Here is a 15,000-nt window from a genome sequence, read left to right as displayed (position 1 = left end):
TAACTATACATTTGACTGTTTCCCTCCCAGTCAAGAACTCCGGTCAGGGTCAAGAGAAAACCAAGTAATCTCATTTCAAGACAAAGACAGAAAGCAAGTTGGAAAACAGACATAGGGGGATAGAAGACCCGGTATGTACCTCCCTGCCCACTATGAGAGGTCGGGAACCCCACCTAGGGATAAAATTGTAATATCGCCTTACAGTACAGGCGTCATGTCTCGTACTATATGCTGTGTTGCTGTTGGTTAGGGACCCTTTATAAAGCGCCTTTCGCACGTTTAGTGGATATTGCTCTATATAAAAGCTTAACCGTTATCATCTAAACCAAGACAACTGAGTTTAAAATGAAAACAAACAGGAATCGTAAGTTGTTTTTTATTCATCTATTTATTATGAATTCATTTGTTATGTGTAGTACCATTTATCATGAAAGGAAACCATGCTGAGTGTTTGGTCGTTTTCTTAAGGTTTTTTTTTTTTTAATTTGCCGCTATTTAAGTGCAGGAAAATGGAAGATAAAAGATCAGTCAATATCTAGATTTAGATCAAACTAAGAAATACCTGAGGTAAAAGGTAAGACAGAGAGCACAAGTTAAACAGAGATCAAAAGTAGATCTAAGCGCAATATTATATCCTTGTTGCTTGTATGAAAACATATCACAGTCCTCATTGAGATCTCAATGGAGAGGTGGTGTCATCAGCTCTTACGAGCGCGCGGAAACTTTCTTTTCTTTTCTTTCTTTTTTTTTTTTTTGACAAATCAGAAATACAATTTTAAATTTTATTAAGAAATTCATAACAAACAAACAAACAAACAAACGATTTCAAAGTGGTGCTGTAACAAAGAACAATTGTTTTAAAAATGGATTGCATAGAATACACGTGTGAGTATTGCATGTATTACTATTACATTATTACTTACAATTATAATTAGCAGAAGACCATATGTAATAGTTTTATGATAATGCTGACGCTGTGACCTAATTTCTCTGAATAATTTCATACAATTTATTTTTTTTGCTTCCACAAAATTTGTTGGGTATAGTTTTTGGGGTTTTTTTTGTTGTTGTTGGTATTTTGGCCAAAATCGATTTAGAATTATTGATGATCTAAGATGACCCTAAACTTGTCAAAGTAAAGATTATTAGACCTGAGACTTCAAAGGAGACAATGATGACACTCCAAATAAGTCTCTGGTTTAATGATATTGACAAGTTTGGAGTCATTTTAGATGACCGATATATGAGAAAAAAGTTTTTTGGGACTACTGTTTAAAAATTTTTTGAAAAAAAAGAAAAAAAAAAAAACACACAGAAAAACCCGGGGTAGGGGAGGATTTTGTTCCAAACCATCTTCTAAGATTTCTGAAGAAGACACGGAGCTACTGCCATAGACTCAAAAAAATTTCCTTTTCGATTCTGGCCAGAAATGACTTGCCTACTTCAAATATCGATAAATTTAAATTTAAATTAACTCTCTCTCTGTCTGTCTGTCTGTCTGTCTGTCTGTCTCTCTCTCTCTCTCTCTCTCTCTCTCTCTCTCTCTCTCTCTCTCTCTCGTTAATCTCACTCATTTTAGATAAGTGTGAACTATATTACTAGCTTCGAGTCTATGGAAAAAAAATCAATAACGAGCTCTTATCTATTAAAAATATAAATAGAAGCAGCGGCAGTTTGTTTTGTTTGTTTTTAATGGTTTTACGGCGCTTGCAACACATTAAGGTCATATCAGCGCCAGTAAATAGGAAGAAAATGGGATAGTCAAAAGTTCTAGGATTACAATTAAAACACCCAAGAAATGGTAAGACAAAGGGAATTGGTTCAAATAGGAAACAGATGTAGATTCCAAGAGCACACTATCAAAGTACTTAGTTTGAGATCACCTAAAAGTCTCCAGACACCAGCACAGGTCCCCACTAAGAGGAATACACTCAAATGTTTACAAATCATATGTAAAAAATGAAAAGAGTAGCAGTACATAACAGAGAGATGATTTACAAGGAAAAAAATATCATCTCACAAAACTATAACTATACAATTCGACTGTTTCCCTCTCAGCCAAGGACTCCGTCCAAGGTCAGGACAAAACCAAGCAATCTCATTCCAAAAGACAAAAACAGAAAGCAATTTAGAAAACAGATAAGAGGGGATAGAAGACACAGCAACTACCTCCCTGCCCGCTACGGGAGGTAGGAACCACACCCAGAAGCAGCAGCAGCGGTTGAGTAGTAGGAGTAGTAGTAGTAGTAGTAGTAGTAGTAGTAGTAGTAGTAGTAGTAGTAGTAGTAGTAGTAGTAGCATTAGTAGTAGTAGTAGTAGTAGTAGTAGTAGTAGTAGTAGTAGTAGTAGTAGTAGTAGTCGTAGTAGTAGGTAGAAATCGTAATAATAGTAATAATAATAATGAAAAGGATACATTTTACTGATAAGTTGGAAAGACAAATTCTTCGAATCTCACCCATTAGTCATTACACGCACATCCAGGTTAGAGACAGTGGTTTACACGGGGGGTCTATCGAAATGCAAGCATCATCGATCAAATAAATTAATACATTTTAAAATATGAAAAATATTGAATGTTTTATTAATCTTAATTAAATCATATTATATGTATACTGTCTATTAAAAAAAAAACCCCAAAAAGCAAAACAAAACAAAAACACAAAACGCAACAAACTTTTAACACCGGAGTAGATACGAGCTTTAAACAATAATTAATTTGATAAATGTGAAATCCTAACAGCTGACTGATGTACCGCTCATAAATTTGAATTAATCACAAATCGTCAGATAAATAGTCACCTAAGTTTTAAAGAAAAATCGCTTACCAAAGTGTTTTGTTTGTTTTGTTTTTAAGGGTTTTACGGCGCTTGCGACACATTTAGGTCAATTCAGCGCAAGTAAAAAGGATGGAAAACGGGATGGTAAAAAAGTCCAGATTTATTAAAAGCACACAAGAATAATTGAGACAACTGGGAATTATTTTAAAAGGAACAGATGTAGAATCCAAGAGCACACCATCAGTGTAGTCGGCTTTGAAATCACCTTAAAGGCTCATCCAGACACAAGCACAGGATCCGACCAACAGGAATACACTCAAATGCTTACAAAGCATGATATAAAATCAAACAAAAATATTACAGTACATCACAGCGAGATGATCTACAAGGAAAAATAATATCTCCCATACTATTATTATATAATTTTACTGTTTCCCTCTCAGCCATGGACTTCGACAAGGGCCAGGACAAACCAAGTAATATCATTCCAAGATTAAGATAAATAGTAACTTGGAAAACACATATAAGGGGTAGGAGACACCCATAGTGGCCTAATGCCCACCATGGGAGGTTAGAGGACCCCATCCAGTCACCTAAGTGAGTGTTAAAAAGATATGTAATGTCAAGTGACTTTACTTTAAATTAACATTTTAAAAATTATTTTTGCAAGTAATTTTGTTTTTCGATAAAAAAAATTGGTGGCATGACAACGCGATTGGCCGTTTGTACGCTGGTGAAAGACAAATTGATGTTGCCAGAAAGTTGTTTTGTTTTTAAGGGTTTTACGGCGCTTGCAACACATTTAGGTAATATCAGCGCCAGTAAAAAGGAAGAAAATTGGACAGTAAAAACATTCTAGATGTACAATTAAAAGGACTTGAGGAAAAAGTAAGACAAAGGGGAATGCTACAAATCAAATAGTGAACAGATGTAGATTCATCGAGCACACTATCAGTGTACTTAGTTTGAGATCACCTAAAAGTCTCACTCAGACACCAGCAAAAGTTCCCACTCAATACACTCAAATGTTTACAAATCATATGTTAAAAATAAAAAAATAACAGTACATAACAGAGATGATGTACAAGGAAAAAAAAAATCTCCCAAAACCATAACTATACATTGGAATGTTTCACTCTCAGCCAAGGACTCGGGCCAGGGTCAGAACAAACCTAAGTAATCTCATTCCAAGTCAAAGAAAACAGATACAGGCGGGTAGAAGACACAGCAAGTAACTCCCTGCCCACTATGGGAGGTCGGGAACTTCACCCAGTTGCCAGAGTTAAATGCATGTAGGATTATAATTTCATGACTTTGATTGTTTTTTGTTTTTAAGGGTTTTACGGGCTTGCAACACATTTAGGTTATATCAGCGCCAGTAAAAAGGAAGAAAATGGGATAGTAAAAAGTTCTAGAATTACAATTAAAGACGCCAAGAGAAAGTAAGACAAAGGGGAACTGGGAACAAATAGGGATCAGATGTAGATTCCAAGAGCATGCCACCAATGTACTTAGTTTGAGATCACCTTTAAGTCTCATCCGGACACAAGCACAAAATCCAACAAAGAGGAACACACTCAAATGCTTACATTATACATTTAAAATAGCAAATATAATAATACATAACAGAGAGATGATTTACAAGGAGAAAAATATCATCTCCCAAAACAATAACTATGCATTTGACTGTTCCCCCCCCCCCCCCCCCCCCCCCCACAGACAGGACTCCAGCCAGGGCCAGGACTAAATCAAGTAATCTCATTCCAAGACAAAGACAGAAAGCATGTTGGAAAACAGACATAAGGGGATAGAAGACGCAGTATGTACCTCCCTGCCCACCCAGTTCATGACTTTGGAACCGATAGAAATAGATGCAGAACATCTCCGTCCTTGAACCGATCTAGACGGCTGCAGACCATCTTCGTCCTGGAAGGCCAAGGACTACTTACTGCATTATGATTCACCTTTGAAGGAACTGCTTGCTCCCGGCCTCTTCTACTGCGCAAGAATTGAAGGCAGACAGATATAAGACCAACCAGTTCGAAATCGCGTACAATAGGCCTGCTCCAGGATTCGTTCTTACACATCGTCATCGTCACATAGAGAGCATTTTTAGTGAACATTATTTCATCACTGGAGACGAATAGTGTGACGGGAAAACAATTGTTGTTTTCATTAAGATTAACAAAATACAAATGGCCCCCCATGATATTAGGTAGATTAGAATACTGCTAAGAGTTACATGTCTTAGAATAGTCAAGTATCATCAGCATTGTGGTGTTAATTTTTAGGACAGACCATTAGAATTTGCGACTCAAGCAGAGGTTAAAAAGATTATGATTTTGTTTGTTTCTAAGGGTTTTACGGCGCGTGCGACACAGGTCATATCAGCGCCAGTAAAAAGGAAGAAAATGTGATAGTAATAAGTTCTAGAATTACAATAAAAGCACCCAAGAAAAGGTAAGACAAAGGGGAATTGGTTCAAATAGGAAACAGATGTTGATTCCAAGAGTACACTATCAAAGTACTTGGTTTGAGATCACCTAAAAGTCCCATCCAGGCTCAAGCACAGGTCCCCGCTGAGAGAAATACACTCAAATGTTTACAAATCATATATAATATATAACTAAAACATAATACAGTGCATAACAGAGAGATGATCTACAAAGAAAAAAATATTATCTCCCAAAACTAACTATACATTTGACTGTTTCCCTTCCAGCCAGTGTCAGGACAAAACCAAGTGATTTCAACCCAAGACAAAGACAGAGAGCATGTTGGAAAGAAGATAAAAGGGGATAGAAGACACAGTAAGTGCCTCCCTGCCCACTATGAGAGACAGAAACCCCATCCAGAAGAGACACTGTGGTAGTTTGAGAAGACATAGATGATTTATGTCTTCTACGTGCTCATTTTCCACCCAGTCATAAAAATGGTTATTTCACATCAGCCTAACAAGAGAGTGTACTACTGCATTCAAAGTAGAAATGCATCTCTTGTAATTAATGCGTATAGACTACCTTTTGCACACGCCTTACTATAGTCAGTGATGATAATGGCAATTTGTCAAAAAGGAGGAAAATATATATCGGTCCATTGGGCAAACTCAAGCCGAAATGCAAAAATTACATATGCAATATGATAGTTGCATAACATTATAAAATATATACTTCTTTTGTAAGTATTAATGAATTATCCTTACCCGAAAATAATTTTAAAGGTTCACAATATTAATTATACCACTATCTACATCAAGAGATGATACATTTTTGGCCCAAAGCTAGAAAGTATTTGTTTTTACTTTACAAAGCACACTACAATACATTTGTTACTGCAACCTGGCTGTGCAGTTTATAAATAAGACGCAAGAATATTTAATAGCTTGCAAAACATGAATAGTATATCTAAACAAAGGAATAACAGTAAATTAAAAATTATTTGAACAATATGACTGCTAACATAACAAGAGAGAGAGAGAGAGAGAGAGAGAGAGAGAGAGAGAGAGAGAGAGAGAGAGAGAGAGAGAGAGAGAGAGAGAGAGAGAGAGAGAGAGAGAGAGAGAGAGAGAGAGAGAGAGAGAGAGAGAGAGTTATGAATTGATTTTCTATTATTTTTTTGGCCCAATACCCAACCCAACATTTATTCATCTTAGGACCCCACTGGCCTTGTGTCACTTTTGACATTTGGTGCCACCCTGTCTAGGCTGATGTCATAAAAATGCGAGTGTCACCAAAATTCATGCAAATGAGTACAGTTGTCTCGGTGACAATTGTATTCAAATCTCAAACCTATCATGTAAGATGAAGTAAGATATCCCAGTGAGAAAAATGAAAGCAGGGAAGGCATGTGGACCAGACACCATCAGAATTGAAATGCTGGAGCCTTTGGAAGAAATTGGGCTCACAAACCTTACAAAACTCCTTCATGACATTTACATGTCTGGTCAAATTCCAACTGACCTCTCTAATTCAATGTTCATCGCAATCCCCAAGAAGCCAGCAGCAACTGAATGTGCCCTGCATCACACCATCACTTTAATGAGTTACTTCACAAAAATCTTGCTAAGAATCATAATGAAAAGGTTTAGGAATAGAATCCAACCTGAAATCAGCGAAGAACAATGTGGCTTCGTAAAAGGAAAGGGATTTTCATTCTGAGAAATATCATTGAAAGAAGTTTGGAAGTGAAAAAAGACCTGTACATCTGCTTCATAGACTACACCAAGGCCTTTGATACAGGGAACCATGCCAAACTTAATGATATTCTACAGTCTCAACATAGATGGAAAAACCTGAGAATTATTAGGAACAATCAGCAATGGTCAGAGTATACAATGAATTAAGTGACTATCAGCCAGTTAAAAGAGCAGTTAGGCAGGGGTGTGTGTTTTCTCCAGACTTATTTTCATTATACACACAACAAATAATGAGAAAAAAAAAAGGAAATGCCCGGGTTAAGGGCAAATGAGCAGAATATCAACAATATTAGAACACAAAGACACAACACTTATCACAGAAAGTGCAGAGGACCTACAATTATTACTGGATAAAGTTGTAATGAAAAGCAACAAGATGGCACTTAGTCTGAACAAAACAAAAACAGAACTTATGGTGATATCACAGAAGAAAGAATTACCTTTCTGCAAAATAAAAATAAATGGAAACATCTTGCGGCAAGTAAAACAATTTAAATACCTTGGCACAATAATTTCAGAAAATGGAAGATGCTTGATATCATTGCATGCTAAACCTACATCAAAACCCTGGGACTTTAGACATGAACATGCTTGGGGCAATTGTTTACATAAGCGGCCCATACACGATCATTGAAAAAGCGCTATCAAATTGTCTTAACCCACAATTGACTAGTCAATTGGCCGTACATGGGTGATATTGTGGACTTGGGCAAGTGTATTGAGTAAGTCAAATCGGTTTGATACTTAATTGTAAAAGTCCACTTGATTGTGCTTGTTAATTGGCCGTGTATGGAGACTGCCAATGAAATTGTGCAAAAATAATTTTGCATGTAAACTTTGTAGTGTGAACATATCGGAAAAGGAAGATGACAGAGCGTTTCAATTTGAATGTATCGAAGTTTACCTAAGTTTGCCTGTACTTTGGAATGTCAAATCTGACAAATATAGTAACAGAAAAAGAAAAGCCTGTTTCATTTTTTATAAAAATACAGGAAAAATGAACAATAGAAAAATTTTACATGTGAAGACAAAAATAAGAAAATAAATTTGTATAGGACCAAGTACAGAAAAGAGTTGAAGAAAATAAAGGATTCTGAAAAATCAGGTTTTAGGACTGATCAAATTTAAGAACCAACTTATTTTGATGTGTGTCCTTTTTAAACGATCAAAGGCTCATAGTAGGAGCCGACATCCATGCACAGAAAATTTTGAAAAACCTGTGGCTCAGTTCACGTAGTAATTGTGTGTGTCCAAACTTTGAATGCTGTAATACAATTCTTTTAACCATTTTGAACATTTCTGTTTTAGTTTGTTTTCTGCAGCAAGACCAGCTGTCACAGCGATTACTGCGCCAAAGTCCCACATGAGCATGGTTTGCGCAATTAAAAGGTCAATCACTTTGTGCCATGAGTGGGTAACCTAAAATTGTGCAATTGTATTGTGCAACCAAATTTGCGCAATCTAAATTCTTGTGTATGGGCCGCTTTAAAGTGCAAGATATTTTAGTTGAGTTTAACAACACCTTCAAGACTTTTGAATGATGTCGATGGCCTGGAGATTAAAAATTGGATGAAAAATAAAAACGCGACCAAAAATCACTTGAGACAACTTTCTCCCCTTTTACAAAAAGCGCGATTGTTTTGTAATGGCTTATATCCTGAATTTTTCACAACAAAAAACTTGAAGAGTAATGGAAAATTATCCAAAAAAAAAAGATGTTTCTATCTTAATTCTTTATCAGGTAGTAAAAAAAAACAAACCCTGTATATTTATCTACAAATATGAGAATACCGATTCATACTATCACTGTAATCCTTATGAATAATTTCATGTTTAAAAACATCGTGAAAGGATATAAATAGATATCATCATGAGATTGTGTTTATAAATGTGTGGCAATACGGTAAAAGCAGATACGCCATATCTATCTGGAACAATTTTTGTCTCTAGGTTAATTTTGGTCTTTACATGAACACTGTGATTTTAACATTAATGTAAAGTTTATATATTAAAAAGCTTAAATTTACTAAATATTAATATAAAATATTGATAACTATTGTGTTTCTTTTAATCTTTTTCCATATCACTCTAAACAGCCAATTTTTCTCAGGTCCTCGTTTACTGCTTGACAAAAATAGTTATTTCTACAGACATAATAAGTACTGTATAAAATTTTTAATAAAAGCTGAAACTGAAATCTCCAGAATAATTGTGGCTTAGACAAAAATAAAAATCTCAATTTTGGTTTCCTGATCTTGCTATATCAACATTTTTTTTTTTTTTTAAATCCCAAAAAACAGGAAACTCAATTAATTAAACTTTTATCGATGAGGTAAAGATCTGAAAAAGGGTGTATGAAAGTGTCACTATTGATGAGGTAGGAGTAGTGGGCATCAAAACCGAGTTTGATATTTTGATCTATAGTAAAAATTGATTAAACAAAATTAAAGGGACTCAATAAGTTCAGTCAGGAGAGCACGGGTATCAGTATCATATCTATCCCGACTGCAGTCAAGTTTGTTTTTTTCTGACCACTCTGTCAGCCCAGAAGGAATTGGGCAGCTGGATCTGCTAGCTTAGTGGAAAATACTTTGCAATAAAATAGTGTTTTATATAAAAAAGCAGTTATTACAGTCCATCAAACAGCCTGAATGTTTTCGCTTAAAGTCCATATGAAAATAATTTGCACAAAGCTTATCTTCCTCAAATAGTATTACCTTTAAATCATAAAAAAAAAAGATAAATATCCATCTAGCTTCCCCTTAGTTATTGCCTTTAAACAACTAATAATTTCATCTTTAGAAAAAAAAACCCCAAACAATTCAAATCTCTAACAAAAAACAAAAAAATAAAATGATAGCCAGAGGGTTTCAAAAAGCCGATTTTCCACTTTAACTGGAAAAAGGACATCTCTGTGTCCATTCACAACTATAGAAACTGAACTAGTATCCAGCTCCAAGAGCCTTTTGACTCTAAAGGATAAGATTTTAATCTACCAGGTTTCGACATTAATCAGCAGAAAATCAATTAGTTTTGCTTAAATTAATCAGTAATAATAAAATGGTAATGTAATTATTTTCTTACATGCAAACGATGGTAGGAATTACTTGCCGCAATCTGGGAAAGATACCAAAATACTTTCTGACAGTTTTAAACATAAATCAAACCTTGTCTACCCAATCACTGCATGGTTGAAAAGGAGTTCCAAGATCAAGAAAACCCTATTGTGAGGCGGTTGCTCTATCAAATCATCAATACTAAATGGTTCAGCCATTTGGATTGAACCAGTTTGACAGATTTCATTGTAATAATGGAAAAGAAATGAACTTGATAATACATTTTAAAAACATATAATTCTGCAGAGTTCGAAAGCTCAAAACTAAAAAGAAATCAGATTTTTCCTTTCACAATTAACATTTTGATCACATGCTGGGATAATAAGAGAGAGTCATAAATGCAGCGAATTAAAGTAGATATAGAAGGTCAGGCAAAACCTTACAAACTATCCATGAATGGGAAATATTTGTAAAATATGTTTCTAAGTCAAAGATATAAAGAGCTGAGGAGTCTTTGTCACATTTCAGCCTACCAACGAAGAAGAAAAAGACTTTTCAAAGGGCACAAGAACTGGGACTGAGTTCAGCACATGGATCAAAATTGACAAAGGTCATCCCACCTGAAAGTGTTGAAGTTGAATGTTAGATACAAAAAACCTGAAACAATCCAACAACCCACTAGGCCACTCACCATCAAACAAAATTAAGTAGCATACTTTAAAAATTACCAAATGTACTGGTTGTTGAAGCAATGAAAATGATGATGATGAAGTTGGGTGGCAGAGTTATTTGTAGTGATGGTAATGATGATATTGTGGTGTTAATAATGATGACAATGTGGCGGTGTTGGTGGTAGTAGTAACAGCAGTTGTAGTAGTAGTGTTGTAGTAGTAGTAGTAGTAGTAGTAGTAGTAGTAGTAGTAGTAGTAGTAGTAGTAGTAGTAGTAGTAGTAGTAATAGTAGCAGTAAAAGTAGCTTAGAATAAAATTATCTATGATGACAAATTTTTCAAGATGTTTCTTTTTATTTAATGTTAGGCTCTTATATCAGTTGTTAGATCGCAAGGGCATCTCACAAAAGGTAAGACGGCAAACCAGTTAAAAGAATACAGAATAGTAGTGTGCCTGCAACACTCTTAAGCCATAACTCCAAAAGGCAAGGGAGACTATTGAAAAAATGTTACAGTAAAGACACAAGCGTTAGCAACTGTAAATGTTATTTGTGTGATTTCACATTTATCTCAACACATGTTCTCTTTTGCTCATGAGAAGAATACTCAAAATTCGTATTGTATCACATTTCAATAATCTCATAAATGGAGTAGCATACTGTGTACCTCAACAAAGCAAAACTCATCACAAATAAAGCAACCAATCATAATAAAAATTAAAACTATTTGAAAATCCCCTTCACCTTGGATAATTTTCAAGAAAAGATGGAATCTTAATTGGTGCTTCATACGACCGCTGATAGTATTCCAGATATCCGTACCAGCACACAGATCCTGCTTTTCCAACAATGCAATGAAATCTATTCTCATCCTCTGAATCTTGAAAAGTTTCAACAGTCAAAGCATCCCCCCATAAGGTAGGTTCTATATGCACCATGGCTATACGTCGTACATAATGGTCGTGAAGTGAATTGGTCAATGAGGGATAAAATTTTTTATTAGCAGCTATACTTATATTGTCAATGAAATATCTGACATATGAAGGGTGCCTAGTGCGACCACTGGTGTCTGTGTCTTGTAATGGAACACAAACATGATGAGAGAAAGTTTTTCCTATTGTGTCTGGTGGCGATATGGGACGATAGTTATCTGGTTTTTCTGGAAGGAATCGTATAAACTTTTTTCTCCACCACTCGGGGATTTGCTCCGCCAGACCAGATTCCCTGTGGACAAGTTTGTTGCAGGTTTTCAGCATGATAGAAGCTCGCTGACGACCTCCAAACGTTGCGCTGCTACGGATTGTAAACATGGTATCCATCATCCCTGTTAGTTGTAGAGACACCTGGAGTAAGTTTCAAAAAAAAAAAAAATAAAGAAATAAGCATACTCCAGTAAATTTTCCCTGTGAAAAACAAATAATTTCCATACCGGTAATGTATTGCTTTAATTTACTGGAATTCATTGACAGCTGGCCTTCTTTATTCAAAAATAGATTTTTAAAAAATCAAAATATTCTGAACAAGGCAGGTAAGCTGTTTCTCAATGCTGGTTTTAATGAATATTTGATATCTGAGAACCCTCCAATCACTGCATGTCATATTAAGTATAGAACCAAAAATTGCTCTTTTCTATTTAAATGTGCTAAATTCACATCTCCAGACTACATTCCTTACACTCTTATATCAGCAACCAAGTTACAAGCAAATTATGCTAACTTCAACTGGGTATTAAAAAGAGGAGACATAAAAAAATAAATCACTACAAGTCTTTGGGCCAAGAAAAGTGAATCTGGTATCTTTTAGCAAAGGGTGGTAAAGGTTAATCATTTTCTCATAAGACATCTGCCATAGTCAACAAAATACAATCTGATTTTTAAAATAAAATGATCTGAATCTAACAAATTATGTCTGTACCATTCAGAGAAGGATAATTTCCATCATTCTAATATGATATCATAAACAATGTTTCAAAATTTAAAGTTGTGATACCAGATATGAAAAAAAGATACTTTGGTTATCTTAAAAAAACATAACTTCAATAATTTGCCACTGATATATTGACATTAAAAAAAAAAATAATCCTAAGCCCAGTTGAAAAAGAGAACAATAGATATATAATTCTGCCAAAAGAAAAATGGAAAATAGAAATGCACTTTCAAGTCTTATGCTATGAAGCAGATCTGCAACAAGGTTAGCTTCCTCACAGAAATTACAAACCTGAATAGGAGATTTCGCTGTTGTTGTCTCATAAAAATGCCTTTTTATCTCCATAAGCATTCCATGGGCATAACTCCCGATGCCTTTACTGTTTAGTCCCTGGTAGTCCAGGAAGGAGAGATTGGAGGAGTAAAGGGATGCATGCTCTAGACGTGATGTTATGTTCATCAAACGATGGAGGTCCGGCTGACCTATTTGGAAATGAAGATGAAAAATCAAAAATATGGTAAACCAATCTCGTTTCTAAAGTGATATTTATAAGTTAATATTTCTAATGGATGACTCACAAAATGAATTTCTGTAGATTTCTTTTTGAAAGTATAGAGATGCTTCCATACAATCAAAGAGGGATGCATGTAAATATGATGATATCTGCTTGGGTTCCTAAAATTAGTCAAGGCAAAACTGATGGCGTTTTGGTCTTCTTCATTCAACAGGGGAAGAAAGACAGCCAAGAAAAGCTAATTAAAACTTTACAAATATACAGTGCAACACGCGTTCGTCAAACACGCAGCGACAAATTCACTGGTTCAACGATCAAGGACAGAATTCCAAATTATGTCCTTCATTGCTTAGATAAAATTTTCACGGCATTCACAAACTAGACGTGAGCCGTGAGGAGTCATGATGACCCCTTCGAATGAGTGTTGCATTGCACTTTTAAAGAAAAGGTAGGGGACACCAGCGATTACCTGTAAAACTGATGTCATCATATCTTAGACCTGGCAGCAATGCCAAAGCTTTGTATTGGTCCCTGTGTACTTCCAATCGTAGATTGAGAGACGGGTAACTCCTGGAGAGGAATAAAAAGAAACTGTTGAACCGTCTCAGCAGATATAATGACTAGTCATATAATGTAGGTCTTGAGAGTGTCAAATCATTAAAACTTCAAGAGGATGTTTGTAGGTAAAAAGGTTCCAGGTATTACTGTAAAATGCAAAGTAAGCTAAAATTAGGAATATGGGGGGATGCTTTGACTATTGAAACTTTTCAAGATTCAGAGGATGAGAATAGATTTCATTGCATTGTCGGAAACGCAGGATCTGTGTGCTGGTACGGAAATCTGGAATACTATCAGCTGTTGTAGCCAAAAAACCCCCAAAAAAACGAGCATAGTACTACATAGCAGTCCTTAGCCACTCACTCTCTCTCTAATCTCTCACCCCCCCCCCTCTCTCTCTCTCTGACGTTCCTTTAAAAATATTCAAGACCCTATCTATGCCATATAACTATAAAGTTGTTCTCTTTTTTTGTTTTTCTTTTGTCTGTTCATTCGTTTTTCTCAATGACTCATATTGCTACGTACAAGGAATGCACAAGACACTAATCTATCAAGGTTTGTTCTAGAGTTTTTAAAATGCTACTATTACGGTGGATGAATATAGATCTGAGGAAATCATTCTTGATTGTGGGGTTCCCCAGGGTTCAGTACTTGGACCCGTTCTTTTTGTACTGTACATTGGACCTCTGTCTAAAATCATCAGAAGTTTCGGTCTGTCTTACCACCAAAATGCTGATGATACGCAATTGTACCAATACGAGAAATTTACAAGAAGTATCAGCCAATAGTAAGAATTGTATCCAAAGTGTTAAGAAATGGATGAATGAGAACAGATTGAAACTGAATGATGATAAGTCTGAGGTGCTGTATGTTGGGAACAGGAAGTTGAAAAGTGAAACAGATTTGAAGCTGGGGGATGCCTCCATTCGAATTGTTGACAAAGTGAAAAACCTTGGCACATTCTTAGACTCTGGACTGTCGATGGAGCATCAGGTGAATAATTTGGTTAGATCTCTCTTTTTCCAACTAAAAAAGGTTCATATCTGAGGATGTGACCAAACACCTGGTTGTGTCCCTTGTACTATCGAAATTGGATTATTGCAATGCTCTGTTGTTTGGCGTTTCGCAATATAATCTGAGACGTCTTCAGATTGTCCAAAACAGCGCTGCCAGACTAGTATTCATGAAGCGTATGTGCGTTTCTGCCAGACCTCTACTTCATGACCTGCATTGGCTGCCTGTTGAGAAAAGGATTAAATTCAAAGCTTGTGTTTTAGTGTATCTTTGTCTTGAAGGCACTCTCCT

The 15,000-nt window shown here is 35.6% G+C and overlaps 2 protein-coding genes across 2 annotated transcripts in view; one reads left to right on the top strand and one right to left on the bottom strand.

Annotated features, from left to right (window-relative positions):
- The window catches only part of LOC144977277 (uncharacterized), a 30,427-nt gene extending 28,775 nt beyond the window's left edge, over positions 1-1,652 (top strand). Inside the window, exon 9 of the mRNA XM_078922322.1 lies at positions 1-1,652. This exon is cut by the window's left edge and continues 847 nt beyond it. The gene's annotated coding sequence lies outside the window, so the exon portion shown is untranslated.
- A 7,393-nt stretch (positions 1,653-9,045) lies between these two features.
- The window catches only part of LOC144977278 (uncharacterized), a 6,844-nt gene continuing 889 nt past the window's right edge, over positions 9,046-15,000 (bottom strand). Inside the window, exons 2-4 of the mRNA XM_078922323.1 lie at positions 13,607-13,707; positions 12,915-13,105; positions 9,046-12,040 (exon numbers count right to left, since the gene is read on the bottom strand). Of these exons, the coding sequence (XP_078778449.1) occupies positions 11,438-12,040; positions 12,915-13,105; positions 13,607-13,707 (895 nt within the window). The 3' untranslated portion in view covers positions 9,046-11,437. The remainder of the gene's footprint in view (positions 12,041-12,914; positions 13,106-13,606; positions 13,708-15,000) is intronic.

This window comes from Berghia stephanieae, chromosome 7 (assembly GCF_034508935.2).
Source record: "Berghia stephanieae isolate SIO BIC M18660-M18661 chromosome 7, UCSD_Bste_1.3, whole genome shotgun sequence".
Classification (NCBI taxonomy): domain Eukaryota; kingdom Metazoa; phylum Mollusca; class Gastropoda; order Nudibranchia; family Aeolidiidae; genus Berghia; species Berghia stephanieae.
Note: the sequence above shows the minus strand (reverse complement) of the source record. Positions and strands in the feature narration are given on the sequence as shown.